The sequence below is a fragment of the Trachinotus anak genome, unplaced genomic scaffold (assembly GCF_046630095.1).
Source record: "Trachinotus anak isolate AG129_WGS33_773 ecotype Australia unplaced genomic scaffold, CSIRO_AGI_Tana_v1 ptg000012l, whole genome shotgun sequence".
Taxonomy (NCBI): domain Eukaryota; kingdom Metazoa; phylum Chordata; class Actinopteri; order Carangiformes; family Carangidae; genus Trachinotus; species Trachinotus anak.
This window is the reverse complement of record NW_027273863.1, coordinates 16,005,231-16,025,609: the sequence shown is the minus strand read 5'-3', so window position 1 is coordinate 16,025,609 and position 20,379 is coordinate 16,005,231. Positions and strand designations below refer to the sequence as shown.

Sequence of the window (20,379 nt, the reverse complement as noted above, 5' to 3'; positions counted from 1 at the left end):
GGGGGATCTTAAATCTTATTTGACACCAGAGAGCTGATAGCAGCAAATTAAACTGTGACAAAAGGAAGTAGCTGGGTCTGTGGGAGTGATGTTAATCTGTCAACAGGCTTCCTCTTCACAAACAGCCTGCAAACTCAAGAGCTTCGTCACAAGATAGTGGTTACTTAAATTCATCCTGTGTTTAACAGCATCAATAACTTGAGTTTAATTAGTGGCCAAGGTATTCCACTATACTGTGATGGTTTGGATGATTACTGGCTTAAACTAGAGCTATCCTCTTCAATGACGTCTTCATAAATCACTATCTAAACAACCACATTACCTCAGTAATTTGGCCACATCTAGCTGCTCAATTGCAAGTTGTAATGTGTGCTGCAACAACCCCCTAGCCCTGTGTGTGTGGTCTTGAACCTGAGCACAACAGTGTCACCACTCCTTGTACATTCTCTCCCCGAGAGCCCTGCCTTTAACAAACACTGCTCCTGAACAACTTCTGAGAAAACAGTCAATCTAAATCTCCAGAGTGTACAGGCGAACCCACAAAATTTGACTACAAAGATAACACAATTACTAATGAAATAGCAAGAGAGCTGTGTTCAGTAAATAAGTAGCGTATGCATTACGTTACATGAAACTGCTAATAATTTTCTCTATTAATAGTTTGATCTCAGAAAACAGTGAAACTAGTCATTGAATTTTCCTAGAACAAGAGAGGTTTAGTCTTAAAAACCTTCCAAACAAATGTGTGGCATTTATGCCTGAAAAACGTGAATAATAGAGAAATAATTTTGTCTGTTGTGGCATCTCTACAATTTTTGACTTCCATAAATTGGAAAATATTTAATTCTTAACACATCTGAATTTTAGGGGATCAAAAAAAACTGTTGTCTTCATGAAATCATGAAATTAGTAGGCTGTCTTCCTTAGATTAGGCAATTCTTCATCTTGAACACACTAACTACTGTGTTAATATCTACTTTGGATAAGCTTGTCCCTCCATAGTCACTCAGTGTTTTATTGCTACCTCAGCTTGTGAACTTTGACAGTTTGGAACCTGAATCTATAAAATACTCAGTGCAGCTACTGGTTTGAGTCTGTCGGGCCCCTTAAGGAGATTAGAAACATCAACTACACTCCATCTGGTGGAGAAAGGGTTAAGCATACAATTAAATCAAATGAAAACAAAATAACTAAAAGACACTCATATGAAGACTTAAAATAAAACACAATACTATAGATATTATTTTACATTACACTGAAAAAAAGCATGAAACATAGTCTTTCACACAGTGTAAACTAGAGTTAAAAATAAAGCTCATCAGGTTTAATGCACTAAGTGAACAGAATATAATCTGGTGTCTCACTGGACTCTAGGAAAAGTACTGACGCATGTATACTCTTTGGATGACTGCACATGCTGGCAGTTAACACTTTTAATTTGAAACTATGGATCATAAACTGGCCTGAACGAACTGGAGTTTAAGAAGGTGTATAGCCCCACCTAGTGTTGTTAAATACAAATAACACCCTTCATAAAATGGTCATGTTATATTACCTAGAGACCAGTGTTGGCCAGGTGTAGCACACGTTTCATGCACTAATGCAGGTCATAATTTTGATCCTCTATCACAATAAGTGTAGTTCACTCACGTGTGTAGGTTTAAGCAGTACGTCTTTTGGCTTTTCACCAGAGGACTCTGACTCACAGTCCGAGATTTGTTGCCCACTGTCCTTTTCAGCGTCCTCCTCAGAGTCATCCAGATCACTGTCTGTGTCTATAACAGCACGGTCATCTAAAGAGAGAAAAGAAAACAAAAGAAAAACAAGAAGTTTCTGCGCCCAGCCAAGAAATAGTAAAATCTATCTGTATTTAACATATGGATATGAGAGTGGTATTAATCTTCTCATATAACTCTATAAGCATTTTTATAGGCAGATAAGCATATTTACAGAGTAGGCGTAGTGTTACAGACCTAGTGTAGTGTGAGACACCTTTTCAGTGAATATAAACTTGCCTTGATTTGATTTGTTGTTTCATTATTTATTCACATGTGTATTTAAGTTGCATAAGTTGAAAATGACCAAAATCAACTAAACCAAAAACGGAGGTCAGCTCTTGAAAAGTTGAACTTCACAGTTTGTCTAACCCTTTATGTCCAAGCCCAGACCTCATGACTGACTTAAACTACCTTCATCAGTGCGGAGCATGCGCAGGTCTCTGGTGTAAGACCGTATAGGACCCATGTGTCTCCCTGGTCTATGAGGACGCTGTCGCTGCAGTGCAACAGCTCTGGAGAGATGCTGCTCCTGCATCTCATCATCAGATGGTTCACTGTCACTGGAGCTCCACGCAATGTGCACTGGGTCCTCATTATGGTGAACGCCACCGGTCTGCACTGGGTAAACGCACACATATGGGATAATATCATGTCATAACCAAGTATAGCAAAACAATTAGAAACTAAGACGAGTCCACAGGGCTGAACCGCTGAACTCTACATCTGTAGAAAAACATATGAACAGGTACCTCTACTATCTCAGGCATCCATTCCTGTTCCTGCCCTACTTTGTATTTTCCACTGTCTAAATTAAGAACAGAAGAAATCAGGAGTGGATATTGTATGTTATTTCTTAAGACTAGTGTCAATACTAAAATGCCTAGTTGTTTGTTCCTTTACTTTGAGAAATCAAAATCTTATACAAATCCTTTTTTATTTAACAAAAAGGAACAACATTGCAAATATATTTAAATCAGCAACTAAAAAAGTAATGAGATTTGGTACCAGCCCATCCCTAACACCACACCACTAGTCTGAGCAACAAATTACCTAAAGAAGGGGTCTGTGCCAACTTTTTAATGGCAGAAAGTTTTCTTCCTGATGACTGCAGGTTCTGCAACAAAAAAAAAACATCAACACCAGCAACAATGTTAGAGCAGCAGGGTAATAATGTGAATCTTTAACGTCACAATGCACAGGGTCTCCGCAGTGTTCACCAAATGACAGTAGTCATTTTTATGTCCCTTTGAGTCTGGGTGGTCCTGTGTACCAGAGGTGTGGGGCTTTTAACTTGTCTATGCCCAGAGGTCCATTGTCTCATAATCCATCTCTGCCTGCACCAAGATACAGGGCAGAAAACTGATGAATGAATGAATTTATCAATTCAAGTTCAACTGAAAATGAAGTTTTTCTACTGCCTTATTTTGACAAAGCTGACATTATTTTTACATACGTTTTTTTAAGACCTGCAGACACCCTGAATGCACTAAACTCTGTTGAACTTTATTGACCTTTATGATCGGCGTGTCCGAAAAGCTGTCTCCAACCTTCTCCCAACTCTTGGCTGAGGACACGGATGAAAGTGTTGCTGTCTCTCTCCCCACTCTTTGAACACCGTGTTCGACATCATCCGGAAAGAAAACACACTGTATATCCTTGGAGTACCTCTTGCGCTACAAAGAAAGAGGGACCAGGTGTAAGACGTTTCTCCCCACTTGATAAAACGACTGGTTTGATAGCTCCTACTAAGTTAGCCCTGATGCTGACTGTGATGGTCATTTTACTGGAGATTACCGTAACAGACGGATTGCAAACAGTATTGAGTACATGTGTCCTGTCCTGGTATTAATAATTAAAATGTACAGCTGGTAATATACAGCTTGGGGGGGGGGGACCCCACTCAGCTGTGGGCGGGCAGAGGCGGATAACATGTGTTGCTAAAGCTAACTAGCCAGTGAGGTTAGCGTTAACTGGGTCGCAAGTTAGCTGTCGCTAGCTCGCTAGCAGGCACGTAACTTACCTTTCTGGAAGACATAGCGATAAAATAAAGTAACTTTAGACCTTTAGACCACTGCTGCTGTTCGCACGTCAAATAATGAGCTCTGTTTCATTAACCCATCGTTAGGCAGTGGCGGTTTCCTGGCAGCTAACAAACATAAAGAACAAACTTGCAGCGGTTTCACAATCTGAAAAGGGTGTGTTTGATTATCCAACGCCGTGGACCGGAGGCGGGCGGGCCTGTCTGTGTAAGCTTCCCATTCGGGATAATGGGCGTCTTCCATTGATGGAAAGAAACCAAACACATAAAATAAAGCGCAATACTGAGGTAGTTTTCAGGTCCTCATTGTCTACTTGACCTGACTTGGTCCATTTTCTGCATCTCTGTACAGTTTGTTCCAAGTAAAACCTTCTAGCATTCAAACTTTTACTCAAGGAAAAGTAGGAAAAAAAAGTCAGTGAGAGAGTGTTTTCTTGCTCAGTTGCTTACTGCTGCACTTTAGATGGAAATACCCCAATCTTCTCCTCCACATTTATCTGTATTGTCAAATTAAAATTTTACATAAAACATAGGGTCAAGTTATTAATCATTCTTCACACTGCACAAAAAATCACCAGTTACATCATTAAAATGCTGCTTAAATGTTAATGCATCAATATTAATAATTGTTTTAAATAATATTTTTTTAAAAGTGCTTATCACTTATTTTGTATGAGGAGTCTCATAGTACAGGACATTAATTTTCAATAGTATGTTTACACTGTGGTAGTAATACCTTTTTTAATAAAGTTTCCCTGCATATCTTGCAACACTGCCTGCTTGTTGGACCATTTGTAAACAGGTTTGTGAAATAATCTAAAGGGATAAATGAACAACCCAACTCTTCTTCTCATCATCTCTAGACATAGATTATTAATAATAAAAGCATACTTTTGTTCTTATAAACCTGACTCATTCTAGAGTAACATCACAACCCTCCCATGGACTCAAAACGTAATTTTATTACAGCAAATCCATCCGAATCTCAACATCTTTCAAATAGCAGGTTAAACATACAAAAGCTCACTTAACATACTTGTTTTTTATTAAATATGTAAAAAGCAGGTCAAGTTATTCACAAATAAAATGCAAACATGCAACACGTTGTTTTTGGGGAATGCATAATGAGTGGGACATGAAAAAAAACATTTACCATTCATTAATTATTGACAGTACAAGTTTACATTCCTTTTCATTTACACAATAATATATGACTAAAGCATTATGGTGCACTGCCCAGTTCAATATTAGTAAATGCAATATTAAGAAAGGGTATACAATGTACTTACTGGAATATAGCACGGCAAATTACTCAGTGAACCGACTCATCTCCCTAAGACCTGTGGTTTAAAAAAAAAACAACTCTGAAACAAACAGCTGAAATCTGAACAGACCACAAGTTCCAGCTGAAGTTTAAAACTTAAAATGCTGCATTATAGTAAGACTAGTCCACAATAATTTTTCTTCCTTCCCTATGTTTATGGCATACCAAGTAAATACTAATACCAAACCACCTTGTATGGTGTGAGTGACACACAGTGGAGCACACTGATTATCTGAAATCGTGTAATTTGTGAGGATAGCTGTTAAATGGTCATAAGTTGGCATTGTACTACACTTTATTCACAATTCATCGACTGTAATGTCCTCCTTCATGAGGATGCAATTCAGAATCTTGCACTATTCCTAAGGCTTTACAACAATAAATATGGTGAGGGTCTATGGACAGATTGTCCAATACAGAGTCAAATGTCAGTGCAACATATGGAAGGAGGTTAAATAAGAGCTACTAGGAGCCCTTTCAGGGCTTTGCTTATTGCATTCTTGTGATTAATATTGTTGATATGCAAAATAAAAACAAAGTAAAATAAAAAGGACAGAAGCTGGGAAGTTAACACTTGCACTGACAGGTAACAGTTACCTGTCTAAATTTCAGCATTTCATCACATCTACTGTAGGATTTGAATTGACTTTTCCACCCACACAGTCCTTGGAAACTTCTGTGATGGTCTGAGCTTGTCTGCTGGTGGAGGCTGTCACCACAAACCTGCCACAGCAGTTCACCAAAAGTCACAAAAAACATCGAACAGTGAGCAGAGGGATACAAAAAAAAAAAACCAACTGTGATGGTGCTTCTATTCAGGAGGTTGCTTCATGTGCTCAGTCTTGGAGAAAACAAAAAAATAAACCATGAGGAAAAATTAAAAATCCTTTTAACAGTTCTCACATATTAAAAAGAAGGGTGTAACTGCAGTGAGGGATGATGGCAGTCAGTATTCATCCTGTTCCTCCTGCTGATCATCTGGTGCCTCCTCGTGGGCTTGCTGGTCCACTTCCGGTCCGTCACCCTCAGCCAGCTCCACTCTTTCCTAAAAATGAGACACAGTCACTCAATATAGTTGGAGGCAAGCATGTGATTTCACACAAAGACTGTGTTCTTATCTGTTTCAACCACACAATAACTTCCACATGATTTTACCACCAGGAAAAATGGCGCTCACACATTTTACTGGTGTACACTGCTGCAAAAATGTATATATGTCAGGAAAAAAACAGCCCCCATCTGTTCTAAATCCTGCTCAGATCAATGTGGGGTCACAGACTGACCTGATCATCTGAGGCATAAAGAACCTCCATTAGCCGCTCGATAAACGGGGCATTTTCTTCACCCTGTTCCTGGCACAGTAGCTCCACCTCTCGCAGCTTGCTGAAGTAGTAGTCCCTCTCCTTCTCCACCCCTTCCAGTGCCAACTTTAATGTGTTCACCTACAAAAATAACATTCCCAAGATTATTTTAAGCTTCACAATTGAAACACACAATGCTGCGTGGACTTTGGTAAGAAGGTAAGAGATACGCAATCACAAGATCTACTGGACAGACCTCAAAGAACAAACACACACAGCATCTGATTTAAACTGATTCATTCTAACAAACAGCTGCATTTTGAAGGACTCAGATAAGTGGAAATTCAGCAGAAATAAGATTTAAACATTGTGTAACTGATACAAGTTGTCCAAAGAGCACAAATCATATGTAACTAAAGTAGTTCAGAGTTGTGCTGAAAACATAAGCTGAAAAGCAAAAAAAAAGTTTAAACAATAATACACAAGCAAACAACTATTTTCTATGTAAATATATAGTGGAATAACAGCATCATTACTCTTAGCAGAGCACAACGTCACACCCCCTATGTCTATGTTGTAATCAAGTTTCTCTGTACTTTCTCTGTGTTTCTCTGTTTTGGTATCTGGTCTGAACACCTGTGCATGTTAATGCATGTCAGTACCTCACCACACATGAGATGACACAGTGCAGTGCAAGGTGAGAGTGACCTTCAAGAAAAAACAACAACATGTTTTTCTGCTAAAAAGGCCTCAGACAAACAGAGATGTGACCAGAGCACAGGCGGACTGGCCATAGGGTCTACCGGCTCAAATCCTGGTCAGCTATCAGCCCATCAAAACATCCATAAAGTTTTTTTAAATTTTATCTGGCTCTGTGAGTCTGTTTACTGCCTGTCATTGTGCTATGGAGCCAACACTGGTCTGGCTTTTCCATGATTGAGCAGCTTAAGGGCTCCAGCTTAACTTGGAACGGGCTTTTCTTAATACATAATGTTACATGTCTGTTTTCATTAGTGACTAGCTAGAGTGGGCACGATAACGTGAGCCACCTTGCTGTTGCCCACATAGTTTTTGTGTTGTTTAGAACGTTAGCTGTAGCTGTTATTACTTAATTAACTCATAATAAAAATACTTTTGACAGAAATCATATTCTATCCATACATGTGGATAGTTCTGGACCAGTGTTTGACATTGATTCTACATCTTTCTTTTCCCCCATTCGTCTTTGCAAAACCATTCAAAGGAGCCACGAGTCAGCGTGTGTCAAATCTCAAGGTCTCAACTAAGTCGGCATACTTTTTTTTTTTTTTTAAGTAATTATCATTCCAGCACAGACAGTGCCAACACACAGTACATAATATATTTACTTTCAATTTCTTCCACTGTTTAATTTTCACAAGACAAACAATAGCCACAGAAAACACCAAACAGTTAAACAGTTAGTTAATGTTGTTATTTGTTGCCACAGCAGCTGTGTTGCTGATCATCTGTTGATACCAGAAGTATGGAAAGACTGCATGCCTAATATAGCTTTTAGGGTGGATATACACTCATTGAGATCAAGATCAGACAGCACATTACTGATCCTATAACATAATGGAGTTGTACAGTACTTTGACACTAGTCATCTCTATTATATGTGAAGCGACTAATAATAGTGAAAGAGCAGATTAGAAGTCAGGGACAGATTTGAAGGAGATTAATAAACAAACTACAGAAAAATGTATAATGTATTTATAGGTTGATGCATTTCCTGGTTTGCGTTAAACACCAGTTTTGTAACCTTATTTCAAAAACCTGGAGTGGAGGCGTTTTTTTATCCATAATTCAGTCACACTCCAGTCTCTTCTATGAAAACACACCAGCCCTCTAATCACCACTCACAGCGGCCGTCTGTGCAATTCATTCGTGACCACAGACAATGCTGGTAGGAGGCCTGTGAGCAATGCTGAGAAAAGACTTTGTGGTTGTTAGGCTCTCAAAATAATAATAATTTATCAGAACCAATAAACTTACCTGCTCAGTAAGATGCGTGACCTGTGCTTCCAGTTCTTTCTCTCCTTTGGCAGGAGTTGCTGTTGCAGGGATCTTTTTGGCTGATGAGGGTCGGGATGTTGGTGTTGAGGACTTGGGGGTTGTAGAGGTTGACCTTGATGCTCCTACAAGCAAATTAAAACTTTATTACTCAGGGACAGATGGATTCTTCACCAACATCCTGAAGCAAAACTTAAAACACAGAGACATTGTGTAATTTCCTGTGAAAGAGTGACTCTGGAAGTTATTCGAATTTAGACCTAATTGTAAGTGTTGTTGATATGAAAATAAATGTTCCCCTGTCTCAGCAGTGCATTACTATCAAAACATGTCTGCATGTCTGCAAATATTTCAGTACATATAAAACCACATACCCTCTACTGCGTCAAAATAGACATCTGTAAACAAAGTCAGCATTAATCATTTGTAAACTCACCTGCAGTGGGGGAACTGGCTGCATGGTGGGACTTCTTTGGCAGGTTGAAGATCTGCTCACCGGGGTCAGGTGGGGGAATGGCATCCTGACCCTGTCTGGCTGCAACCGGGTCATACTCTTTACCATCATAATTGGCATCAAAGAACTTCTTAAACCACTGGATGAAATCAAGATTGTCCTGAAATCTGCCTTTGACCAGTTTCTCCACAGGAATAATCTGAATCAAGGAGTAGGGTCAAAAATCAGGCGAAATATAAATTCAATCACATACAAACAGCGAGTTCTAAAAGCGATACTGAAAATAACTGGAAAAAGATTAAAGTAAGGTTTATGAAACCCACCTTGTCCACATTCATCCTCTTGAAGGATGCTTGTAACAGTTTGAAATTGTGAATGTACTCGTGCTCCAATTTAGCTTGAAACTTGACCTTTTTAAGACTGATGCAGCCAGGGAAGAGCAGATCCATGAACTGGCAATAGGCAGCTCCTAAGAAGACATAACAAAATGTTAGTTGAATGTATAAGCCCTTGCTGGAAACTACAGCAAACTGACTCCAGCTATAGGCTAGGATTTATCAAGTCTGCCTGTCTTAGCATGACAGAAATCCCCTGGAATAACAAAGAGCCTTGGGGCCTTTTCTGTGACCAGATTATTGACCTTGTTACCTTAAAAAGAAAACTATTAATGCATGCTCTTGGTAGCATGGCTAATATTAACTGAAGCCTAGTTAAAATTATATCCACTTGAAAAAACAGGGCACTAGCTCAATCTGGTAGTGGGTAACTGGACCCTATCATATAAATCCAACTAGAGAGCACATAGGAAGTAATCTACAGTACGAAGGAGCCTACACCTAAACCAGTGTGACTGCATAAATCTCTTTTTGTGTAGGCAGAGAGTGATTGAAATTGGATTACTTGGTCACAGAGGGAGAGCACGGCAGGCTACAAGTTTATTTATAGACAACTCTCTGCCAGGGAGAGGTGAACATGTTTCCACAAGTTGCTGTAACTGCCAGCTTAAACAGAAAGTGATTTGAACCCAGTAGATGTAATCTCTGCAACATGCTTCTCATCTCAATCAGCCTCTTTGACACATGCAATGCAAGGAGAGGGAAGAGGATAAGATGAAAAGAGAGGTGGTTTTCAATCTGTTCTCACCTGAGGAGAGCTGCTCCACTTTCGTATAGTTTAGGCAGAGAATATCGTTAACCCAGGCAGTAATGTCATGCCTGCTCATAGTCTCCTGGGTTATTGAGGTAGAATATACGTTGACCGCCATCCCCCAACTGCAACAGAGAAACAATAACGCTCAAAAACAAAAGCAATGCAATAACGTGTAGGAGTTGAAAATTTATGAACATACTGTACAGGATCCACTCAAAGGATTGATTGCAACAGTTAGGCTTTGCAAACCCAGCAACTGTAACCACTTTACACCGACTGGCTGTAATGATTTTTATTCAAAACAACTTGCAAATCAGATCAGATCACATTCAGTAATCGTTTTCCCTTTGACATTGGAAGCCACACAGCAAGAATGCATCATGATAGACTGATGACAGACTGACCCACGAAGAAGCCCAGGGGCAATAGTGCACTAAGGACCCCTGCAAACGTTTGACCCCTCATTGCTGCATGTCACAGTATCCAAGTGCACACTGTCATACATTATTAGGCAAACAAAATCAGAGTCAATTCTCCAATGAGAACAGAATTTATTCTTAAAACTATGAGTTTGGACCTGTAGACTGAATTAGGCGTGTACTAATGTTAAAATTTTACGGTGTCCTAAATTTTATTAGTATACAATATTATCCTGATAGTTACTTAATATGTTTAAAGTCTGTAGAGCAATATTTTACATACAGCAGGGTCCAAAAGTCAATTTTCCAAGAACATTTTTCCATTCAATTAAATGAGAAAGTGGTCCCAGACGATTTGAGCCCGTATATTACAGATTAATGGGTCAGATTAATGGTTCAGTTATTGTGTCAGACGGGTGGTTGTGTTGCTACCGCTGGCTGCAGCTCTTTTAAAATATTTTCAAAACATTCATCTCCATCTCACGAAAAACAAATTTATCTCAATACTTTACACCAAAAATCTTCTTTGCTTAGGGAACACAGAATACACAGGATATTGTGATAATAAATTTTTGCTATATTAACATTGGGGCTGTAGCAGGCCCTATAGGTCCTGTTGGGTCCTGTTTAATTTGATTTTACTTGATGGTAAATAAAAGCTGTTGCAAAGTCTGACTAGAAGAATGGTGCATCAGTGTGTTCATCAGCTTGCAAAACTGTGGCTTTTGGGGTCCCAGGACACCTGCCCCACTTGCAGTGGAGATATTATGGTCTAAAAACCTAAAGCATTTGATGAGCCAGAAAATAAATCAGGATACTCAAACTTTGATACTTAAGCTACAGATTAAGCAGTTACACAGACTGGCAACAAAACGCTGAAACAATGCTTACAATTTCATATGTTACCTCTTTGTAACAGAAACAGTGGAAGGGGTATCCTTCTCAGCAGCTAGCCCATTCATTATGTAAGTATACTGTAGACCTCCCAAACATATTTTGACCAATTCTCTAACAAATTTTCACAATTTCATTGATCAAGCAGAGAAAACTGCTCTATTTACAATTTCAATCAGTAATTGTTTGACTGTATAAATTACAGATTCTGTATATTAACATTTGCACAGTTCCCAGTTTATTAGCTACATCTAGCTAAAACCACTGCAGTCTAAAACAACAGTCCTGCAATAAAACCTAACTGGAGGATTTGTTGGCTCTTCTTTCTTATATATGATGGCAAATGTAATCTCTTTGGGTTTTGGACTGTTGGCCAAACAAAACAAGCATACAGAAGAATCATTTTTTACATTTCATAGACTTGATAATTGAGCAGATTAATCAGATTAATCGATATTAGATCATTAGATGCAGCCCCAGTATAATGCAATACAGTTCAGCAGCACCATAGACTGCATCGCCTAAAATGACAATAAAGTTGTAATTAACACCTCTCTGAAACAGATCCAACAAAAACTGGACATTTCAGCTTTCATGACAGGAGGATTTATTGCAGGACTGCTGTATTAGACTTCACTAGGTTCAACCAGGTGAACCTAAAAAACTGACAACTGAGTGTACAATAAGGAGAAATCAGTGATATCCATCATATATATCCTCCTCAGTTCCTCTCCCAAAAACTGAAAACTGCAGCCTGACCATTTCGGCTCACTTCACTGATGGGGAACAGCAGGACAGCTGCATTAAAACACTCCTCTTATTGGATTATGGCAGCGACTAATATGGTATTAAATCATGCTAAATCATCGTCGTCATCACCATCCACTAGCGCACACCGGGGTATGCAGGATAATAATAACCCTTCATCATTAAAGTTGGGCTATGGCAGCACTGCAGGAGCACAGCCTCGGTTGACTGATTCTCTGGGAAGGAAGGAAGGAAACTGGGCCAGAGGATCTCATGTCAACAAAGCGGATGTATGTGCCGCTGCTAGCATGCTTTGTTAGCCGGGGCAGGGATAGCCACCAGGGCTGGGCTGGTGCCTGGATTCATACAGAAGGGGGGAAACCGGGCTTGTGTGGGAAGTAATGAGAGGTTATACACAATGAAACACCCCCCCTAACACACATCTGAAGTGATACTGGGGGGTATTAGGTAGCTGCGAAGTGTCATGTCACGATGGGAATCTTCTAGCAGCAGCAGGGGCGGCTGTCTGTGTGTGTGTCTGTGTGTGTGTGTACTCCTGTCATTTGACAAGCTGCACCTTTTCAATTCAACCCCTCCAAAAAATAAAAAATAAAAAAATCTGCCTGTGCAACTGCGCACCAATACACTTGACAACGTTATACTGCTGCCAGCAGCAATCCGGGGCGCAACACCCCGGCAGAAAAGAGGGCTCATTACGCTAACTTGAGAGCGATTTACGCCGTAGTCTCGGAGCTAACATGACAGGAGACTGGGAGACAACAGGGGGGAGGAGGAGGAGGAGGCAGCGGATGGGTGCAAAGCAGAACCGACAGACGTCGAAGAGGAGGCCAGAATGCAGGTTTCTGTCAGCAGCAGTGTCTGTCCTTTTTATTATCTTTTTTTTTTTTTTTTTTTTTTTTTTTTTGGTCTTACATGAAATCAAATGCGGCATTACACTGATTTACCTGTAGGCGCGCTCTCCCCGCACTGTATTTTTCCTGTAAGGAATGATGTTGGTTCCGTTGTCCGGGACGATGTCGTTGTTATTCTCTCCATTTGGGGAAAGGGCTTGGGTGGGACCGGGCATTTGGGTCTCTAAAATGTTGAACAGATACTCTGTTCTCTGTCTGGCCGGGGAAAAAAAAAAAAAAAAACAACAGGAACGATGCAAATGCTAAGAAAGTGCTGCACCTCCGGGGCTCTTTCCCTCTGTCTGCTTATTCTTCACAAATCTCTGCCCTAGTGACGTTGCTGCACCGTGCACCACGTGATTGCTGGGGCTGGCTGCCTGTTCCTTATGGTGGGCTATTTCAGTACACCAAATTACATTGATCACTTGATGTGCTAAAAAAGCATCATCACCGGTCAGATCAATGCCTGATGCTTTTTGACATGCAGATCAACTTTGTGATTTTTTTTTTTTTTTTTTTTTGCCAGGCCACTTATCAGATGCTTAAGAGACAAAAAAAAATCCAATCAACTGGGAGAGGATGAATTTGATTAAAAGGAAAATGCAGCCCACCCAGTTTCACCCACAAATCCTCAGATGATAATCAAAGTCCTTGGCACTACAACACCCAACAGATGTGGCTAAAAAGAAGAAAGCAGGCAGATCCTAAGAGATAAAAGTGGTGCTTATGCAAAAGATGACCACACATGGTATGTCATATAATGCCGTTTTGATTACTAACCATATGAATTAATGCTGCCACCTCACTTTAAGTCACTCTTTTTTGCAACATATAAACACTTAATAAATGATTTATAACACACTTAGTTGTAAGAATGGCTGTAACTATTACCTTCATCAACCCGCCCACTACTGTTAAAGAAATAGTAGAAAGAAATAGTGAAAAAATGCCTGTCACAACTTTGCAGAATCCAAGGTAAATTCTTCAAATGTCCTGTTTTTTTCTGACCTTATGTCCAAAATCCAAAGACATGTAGTTCCTTATTAAACATGACAAGGAAAAGCAGCAAATCTTGTCTTTTGAGAACCTGAGAATGTGAAATATGTTTCAGTTTTTTTTACTTATAAAAAAAATTCACTAAAACGATGACAACATTATTGAAACATTTTTTTGTTTCATCTTTAGTTGTAAGCAGATGTGTTTATTGGCAACAGCTGTAACACAACCTATGGGCACCCATAAGTGGATGCTGGTGTATGAACAGAAAATGAATGACAATATAGTAAAACTCAGTTCTAATAATATAAAATAAGTCTTTATAGGAGAATTATAATTGTTGACAAAACCTGTACATTAATAAATACTTAAACTGTTCTTATATTGGAATACAACTATATTATAATATGGTATTAAACATTTATATATACTGCTTATAAATGCTAAATTGAGGGACGTTACAGAAACAATTAATAAAATGGAACTATAAAAATATCTAAATTCAACTGTAAGTTTATATTAATGTTTTTGTGGCTGCAACTGGTGCAATAACAATTAGTCAATCAATTCTAATGATTGATGAATTGTTCAAGTCATTTTCAAGCACAAATTCACTGATTCCACCTTTTTAAATTGTGAATATTATTTGGTTTTATGAATGTTCTATGATAGATGACTCTATGTCTGTATTGATAGTAGAACTGCAGTGATTAGTTTATCAGACGTGAACTTTTTCGAAAGATTTATTGTTTCACAAATTTTTTGAGTGAAAAATGTATTTACTGGTTCCAGCTTCTTAAATTGAAGGATTTATTGGTTTTCTTTGTCTTATTTGACAGTAAACTGAATAACTTTGGGTTTTGGACTGTTGGTTGGTCATAACAAGCATTTTCAACTGATGTCACATTGAGCTCTTGTAATTTGTGAGGGGCTTTTTTTCCCCTATTAAAAGCATTTTATAGAATGAACGATTAATCAAGAAAATATCAGAAGATGAATTAATAATGAAAGTATTTACCTGTAGTTTTCTGTATTAGGGAATTGAAAAAAAAATGCCCATCAGAATTTCCAAGAGCTCAGGATGAACAGTTCAGATCAGATCAGATGTCCAAGGTACAATTCAAACAGCAAACATATTCAATTTACTACCATGAAAGTCTAATACAAGCCAGTAAATATTCACATTTGAGAAGCTGTAATTGGTGAGGTTTTGCTTGATTATTAAAAGGGTGAACAATAAGTTTTAGTCTATCAAATAATCAGTTAATCAACGTATTTTAGATGCAACATATATTTTTTAAATATCCATTTTGAATTTCCCCTAGGTGGTGAACAAAGTTTTATCTATCTATCCATTAGGGGTGAAAAGATCTCAGTTCAATGGTGTTGTGTTTAAAATCTAAACAACATAGTCCTTAGGTTGCTAAGCTATCTCCTGTTGCCACATCTCTTGTTTTTACGCCGCTTGTGTGTGTGTGTCTGTGTGGTGCGCTGCTGAGCAACCACTCACAATGGGACACAGAACATTTCCTTAATATACGGCACGTCTTTCTGTAACTAGTCAAATTAAGAGACTGACAATGTGTCATTACACCCCTAATATCCAAATATCTGTGTGTGAGAGCGGAAGCAAGGCCAGCTCCGTTCAACCTTATATGCACATGGTTAGTAATCAAGGATAAGAAGCTGCTTCAAGTGAACCAGCAGGTCACAGTATTTAACAGGCATGATGAAAAACTGATTGATGTCACATAAACAGCACTGGACTATAACACCAGCTAATACAACACAGCTACAATGTTTTATACAGGAATTTTATGCAAGTATTTCCAGCCATTCATATGGCCTCAAACGCCACCAATGAAGTAGCCTGTGCAAAGGCCTTAGGGCAAAACTAAAACATTTATTATTCTGTGACGTTGTTTGACTGCCTTGATTTTTTTCTCACTCTTTTTCTTATTCTGTCTGACTTATCTTTTCATTGTATTGCTGCTTTAATTAAAAAGACACCAAAGTTGTGCTGGTACCATGTCTTTCTTTGATGGAGTCCTATATCAGTATTTATTGAAATTGAAAACATGAAGATAGAGGTATAGATCTTGAGACCAATACAACAATCTGTCCAGCTGTCTGTCCAAAGGTCAGCTCAGATAACTTATTTATTCCAGTAATGCTTGAACTGTCAGCAGTATTTATTCTGGGGGGGGGGCAGGTTGCAAGAAGAGTCCAACAAGTTTCTTGTATTGACACAAGCCAATATGTGTTTGTTAAACACTTTTTTTTGTTTTTGTGCTTCTTCTGCTATAAGCTGAACAAAACCCTGCCATAGGGAAAAGAACCATCTTCTGGAAGCCTTTCTTTCCAAATCATCCTGTGTAAACTTCCACCTCCAGTTGCAGTGCCGGCAATTATTTTTTCTGTCAAAATATTGGACTAATATTGTAATTTCTTTCAATTTATGCTTTTAAAATAAATTAAGTACTCACACAACTCTTGGTCATCACTCTGTGTGCTCACCTAAACTCTAGCTAAATCTCTGGTGCCACCATCAGGCCAAAGTTGATGTCACTTTTTCAACTTTTTCAACTGAACTTTTTACATAGAGCCTATAAACAGACTTTTTAAACTCATATCTTATTCATCTCATAAAGATAAGTCTGACAAATGAAATATAATTAATTTCATCCCTTTGGAGTTCTGTCTTTATTCTCCTTGTTTTCACTACATGTGGAACCTTTGCTTTGCCTTTTTTTTTTGGTCTATTATGGTTATTTAGCACAATTGTCCCCATCCACAGCTACAGCTTGATAAAGTCAATTCCTGTTGAATGGTACAGGCTTCCCAGTAAAGCCTTGCATCGAAGATGTTATAACACACAGTCCAAATTCCAACAGTGTCTCACCGTGAAATGGTGGCCATAATTTACACCATCTGTCTCATTTATTCAACTTTAACCAATCACACTGGAGCTTTCAGGAGTCACATGGCAGCAAAGCGGATGTACAGTATGTTTCTCAGATTGCACCTTTGACTGTGACAGCAGTAACTCACCCCTACTTTCCTTTGAAGCGTTTTTTGAACTATTTCTATTATATTAGAAATAAATCAAGGCAGTGGACAAAATGCAAAATATTCATCTCTAGCTTGCGGTAAATCTGGAGGGAAATATATTTTGCACCCCATCACCCCCCCACTTACTCTACTGGGTCAAAAGTACTCTTTAGTCTTTACACAAATTCCTGCAAAGCCAAACACAAGGCACAACCAGGTACTAATCTTATTAAATGGCCAAACTGTAGATGCTAGGAACGTGTCCACTAAGAGCCAAAAGCATGCAGTACTACATTGCCACTACATTAATGCTAAAGGCCCCATCAGACCGGAAAGTGACAACTGCAGCATATTGGTCTCATCAGAATCAGAATCAGGTTTATTGCCAAGTATGTTTTCACGTACAAGGAATTTGTTCTGGTGAATGGTGCAGAGCGCACCAAAACACCGAGGCAGCCATCTGCGGCGCCATTTAAAAAGGACAGCACAGAGGTCCTCTTTATTTCAGGTGGCAAGCAGCAAAAATATGACATGGTCAAACTTCATTGGCAGCAAGAAAATAGGAAAATCTCTGCTTGATGGCATTAGTGTGCTGCTGCCAGGTTGTCACTGAAATTAACTTGCCACTTCCCAATCTGAAGGGCCTTATCACCAGAGAGGTGCAGCATGCATGGCCTGTTTCAAATAAAGGTTCAGACTCTAAAGACTAAGAATTAAGCGAGTAAATATAAGGCCATAACAAGAGGGACACATCCCCTCTGGGCCTATTTTTGCTCACACCCTCACCTGTAGAGGGATTCTCCTCCGTGGCGCTCTCAACAAAAAGCTAGGATTTGTCTCCAAAAACGTTAAACCAAAGACACATCTGCAGTTACATGACAACAAAAGCACAAAAAGTTTGAGCATCTTCTCACCAACATTTCAAAAAGGAATGACTGATCTGAGGCAGCTGTGTGTCGGTGTGTTACTGGGAGTTCAGATCAAAAACACCACTGACAACAATAAGACACATGCTGGCTGATGGGGGCTTGCTGTTTCAAGTACCACAGAAATGATACAATTTGAGTCAAGTTCAGGTAATAGATGCATAAATCTGAAGCCTTACTAGATGCCAAGTGACTACACAATGGCTTCCAGTATAATAGTAAAGGAAATGATTTTACAACTGTGGAAATCTACCAGGAAGGCACGTCAATTCAATGCGTTCCAAAATGACGTTGCACTTGATTGTACAGGTAGCCTTACAGTGTTCAAGAGTGTTTTGCTGAACATTTGGCTTTAATATTTGTAATAGGCCGACGTGCAGCCGTAACACATATTCACAGCATATCAGCCACATTATGTGAAGTGGATGAAGTGTTTTGTGTTCTGGTGCGATGGACAGGTTTTGAGTCGGGTAAGGTACGGGTATATGACAGTAACTACAGCTGCGTCAAGAGAAATGTCCTTAAACGGACACTGATATCTCTCACAGTTTGCTTTCTGGAGATGGTTATGAATGTTCATTATTTGAAAATTTTTTCTATACACATCTTAGCTTTGAAGGTATTTTGAACTACAAGCAAACACTCTGCTCTGCTACTTAGCATACAGTCAATAAAGTCATTATAAAACTCATTAACCTACTGCCAGTTGCATGCGTAAGACATTTAAAGTATTATAGTTACGAATGCAGACACCATGTGGTTTCTGCTCTTCTACCCTGTGTTTCTTTGTGCCAGTAAACGTTGGTACAAGGCTCAAAATTCAACAATCACTCAAAGTGGATGGGAGCCCAGAAACACAGCAAGCAGGCCGGCTAATCTAGCGAATGGCTTCTTTGTTTGGCTTGTCTGTTAATGGCGCTTGCGTTCAATGTTGTGAAGGTGGGGGTGACGTGTTGGTGATGCACAGCCGAAATCCATGATGCTTTACGGTCTGTTAATGCTAGGTTCATTCCATTAGAGGAAAGGCAGAGCTGTGCTTGCTCTTTCTCCATTTATATCTCACCAATGGCTCTCTTGTACTGGACAATCAAGTGGGTGGGTGAGGGGTGGCAGCTCCACCCGGCGTATCAAGCCCTCAGCATTCAAAAAATAGCAAAGAGGTCACCGTTAACCCTGAGTTGCAGGTTAGAATATACTACAAGTATTCAGGGTGCAAAAACATTATTGACAGAAAGAAGGGGTTTACAGGGTCAGGGGTGTGTACAATCACTATAGGGGGGACCCTCAAACCTGACCAGAATGAGGGCAGGGAGGGCCTGGACCAGTGAGGAGGGAGCACTGATATGTCACATCCTTCACTGGCACCTTTTAAGCATTTCCTTTAGATACAACATGAGAGAAAAGTTTTCATTTGCCATTTGAAAAGGGCAATTTTGCACCCAAGATTTAAAAAAAAAAAAACAAGGTGAGGTGTCTTCTCGTGTGTCCCAACTGTCGTTGTTGCTGATGGGGAAGGAAATATGAGGCTGTCTTTCAAATTTCTGGGTTGTTTTTCTTTCTTTTTTTTTTTTTTTTAAAGCAAATCTGTAACGGAGCAGCTAGCCGCGGTGAATGAAGCTAACTCAGCTTCGTGTTAGAAGTGACAGTTAAATGAGAAACAATGACTGGAAAGCATGCTATTACACAGTGATAGAGCAAAAAAAAAAAAAAAAGGAAGAGCATTTTTACCAAGCCAGACGATACTCACAGTGACGATAGTACCTCTTGTTCAGCTAACTGCCAAGTTACAGTAAGCTAATTTTGCTCCTGCCAGCACTTTGCCAGTGTAGTGACAGCCGACATATGCCCTGACCCTGGGTAACATCCCCGTACGAACCGGCGACAACCACGTCGATACGCACCGGTTTCTGTATGTACACATCATGCTGCAGGTTTCTTATCAAATTACATGACTTCAATTGTTCGGCAAAGCAAATGGGACTCACCAGTGAACTCCGATCCGCAGGTTACAAGGTGTTAAAAAAAAAGAAGCTGTTTTCCGGCTGAGTCACCCCACCCTCAAACGCCCATTCTCGCTACGCGGTGAGCTGAGAGCGGGCGTCTGATTGGACAACGCTGCACCGAAGTGGCAGTTGATTGGCTCGCTAGTTGCATCTGTCGTGGAGTTGACCAATCACGTCTTGATGCGTTGATCATTCGGAACACCAGACAGCTTTCCGTCCAGTCGCACAGTGTCATTTCACTTTCCCTCCTGGCAAACGCAAACAATGTTTTCATACATTTCCTCAATAACAGCGGTGGAAGAAGTATTCAGATCTTCTGTCCAGCGTTCAAAACTGTACCTAAGTAAAAGCGTG

The 20,379-nt window shown here is 39.5% G+C and overlaps 2 protein-coding genes across 6 annotated transcripts in view; both read right to left on the bottom strand.

The window, feature by feature from the left end:
- The window catches only part of spidr (scaffold protein involved in DNA repair), a 34,970-nt gene extending 30,968 nt beyond the window's left edge, over positions 1–4,002 (bottom strand). Inside the window, exons 1-5 of one of the 3 annotated variants that reach the window (XM_071492366.1) lie at positions 3,799–4,002; positions 3,290–3,451; positions 2,829–2,892; positions 2,190–2,396; positions 1,651–1,793 (exon numbers count right to left, since the gene is read on the bottom strand). In XM_071492366.1, coding sequence (XP_071348467.1) covers positions 1,651–1,793; positions 2,190–2,396; positions 2,829–2,892; positions 3,290–3,451; positions 3,799–3,813 — 591 coding nt within the window. In that variant the 5' untranslated portion in view covers positions 3,814–4,002. Of the gene's footprint in view, positions 1–1,650; positions 1,794–2,189; positions 2,397–2,828; positions 2,893–3,289; positions 3,452–3,798 lie in introns of those variants that run through there. The other 2 variants (XM_071492367.1, XM_071492369.1) reach the window with 2 other exon arrangements.
- Positions 4,003–4,758: 756 nt separating this feature from the next.
- mapre2 (microtubule-associated protein, RP/EB family, member 2) lies at positions 4,759–20,117 on the bottom strand. 3 transcript variants are annotated; one of them, XM_071490535.1, is made up of 8 exons: positions 17,883–17,962; positions 13,104–13,265; positions 10,073–10,200; positions 9,253–9,398; positions 8,912–9,128; positions 8,458–8,600; positions 6,424–6,582; positions 4,759–6,185 (listed from the first exon to the last, which is right to left on the bottom strand). In XM_071490535.1, the coding sequence occupies exons 2-8, from the start codon at positions 13,223–13,225 to the stop codon at positions 6,087–6,089; spliced, it is 1,014 nt and encodes a 337-aa protein (XP_071346636.1). In that variant the 5' UTR covers positions 13,226–13,265; positions 17,883–17,962; the 3' UTR covers positions 4,759–6,086. The 3 variants fall into 3 exon arrangements, with proteins under 3 accessions (XP_071346636.1, XP_071346637.1, XP_071346638.1); XM_071490536.1 differs by lacking the exons at positions 13,104–13,265; positions 17,883–17,962 and adding an exon at positions 20,008–20,117; XM_071490537.1 differs by lacking the exons at positions 13,104–13,265; positions 17,883–17,962 and adding an exon at positions 19,770–19,929.
- Positions 20,118–20,379: the final 262 nt, after the last annotated feature.

Bases quoted from the DNA above. Each gene is read 5' to 3' on its own strand.
- mapre2 (XM_071490535.1), bottom strand. From the start codon at position 13,225: ATGCCCGGTCCCACCCAAGCCCTTTCCCCAAATGGAGAGAATAACAAC. The intron at 10,201-13,103 runs GTAAATCAGTGT...TCTCTGTTGCAG, and splicing joins CGGGGAGAGCGCGCCTACAG to TTGGGGGATGGCGGTCAACG. The intron at 6,186-6,423 runs GTCAGTCTGTGA...TCTCATTTTTAG, and splicing joins TTTATGCCTCAGATGATCAG to GAAAGAGTGGAGCTGGCTGA.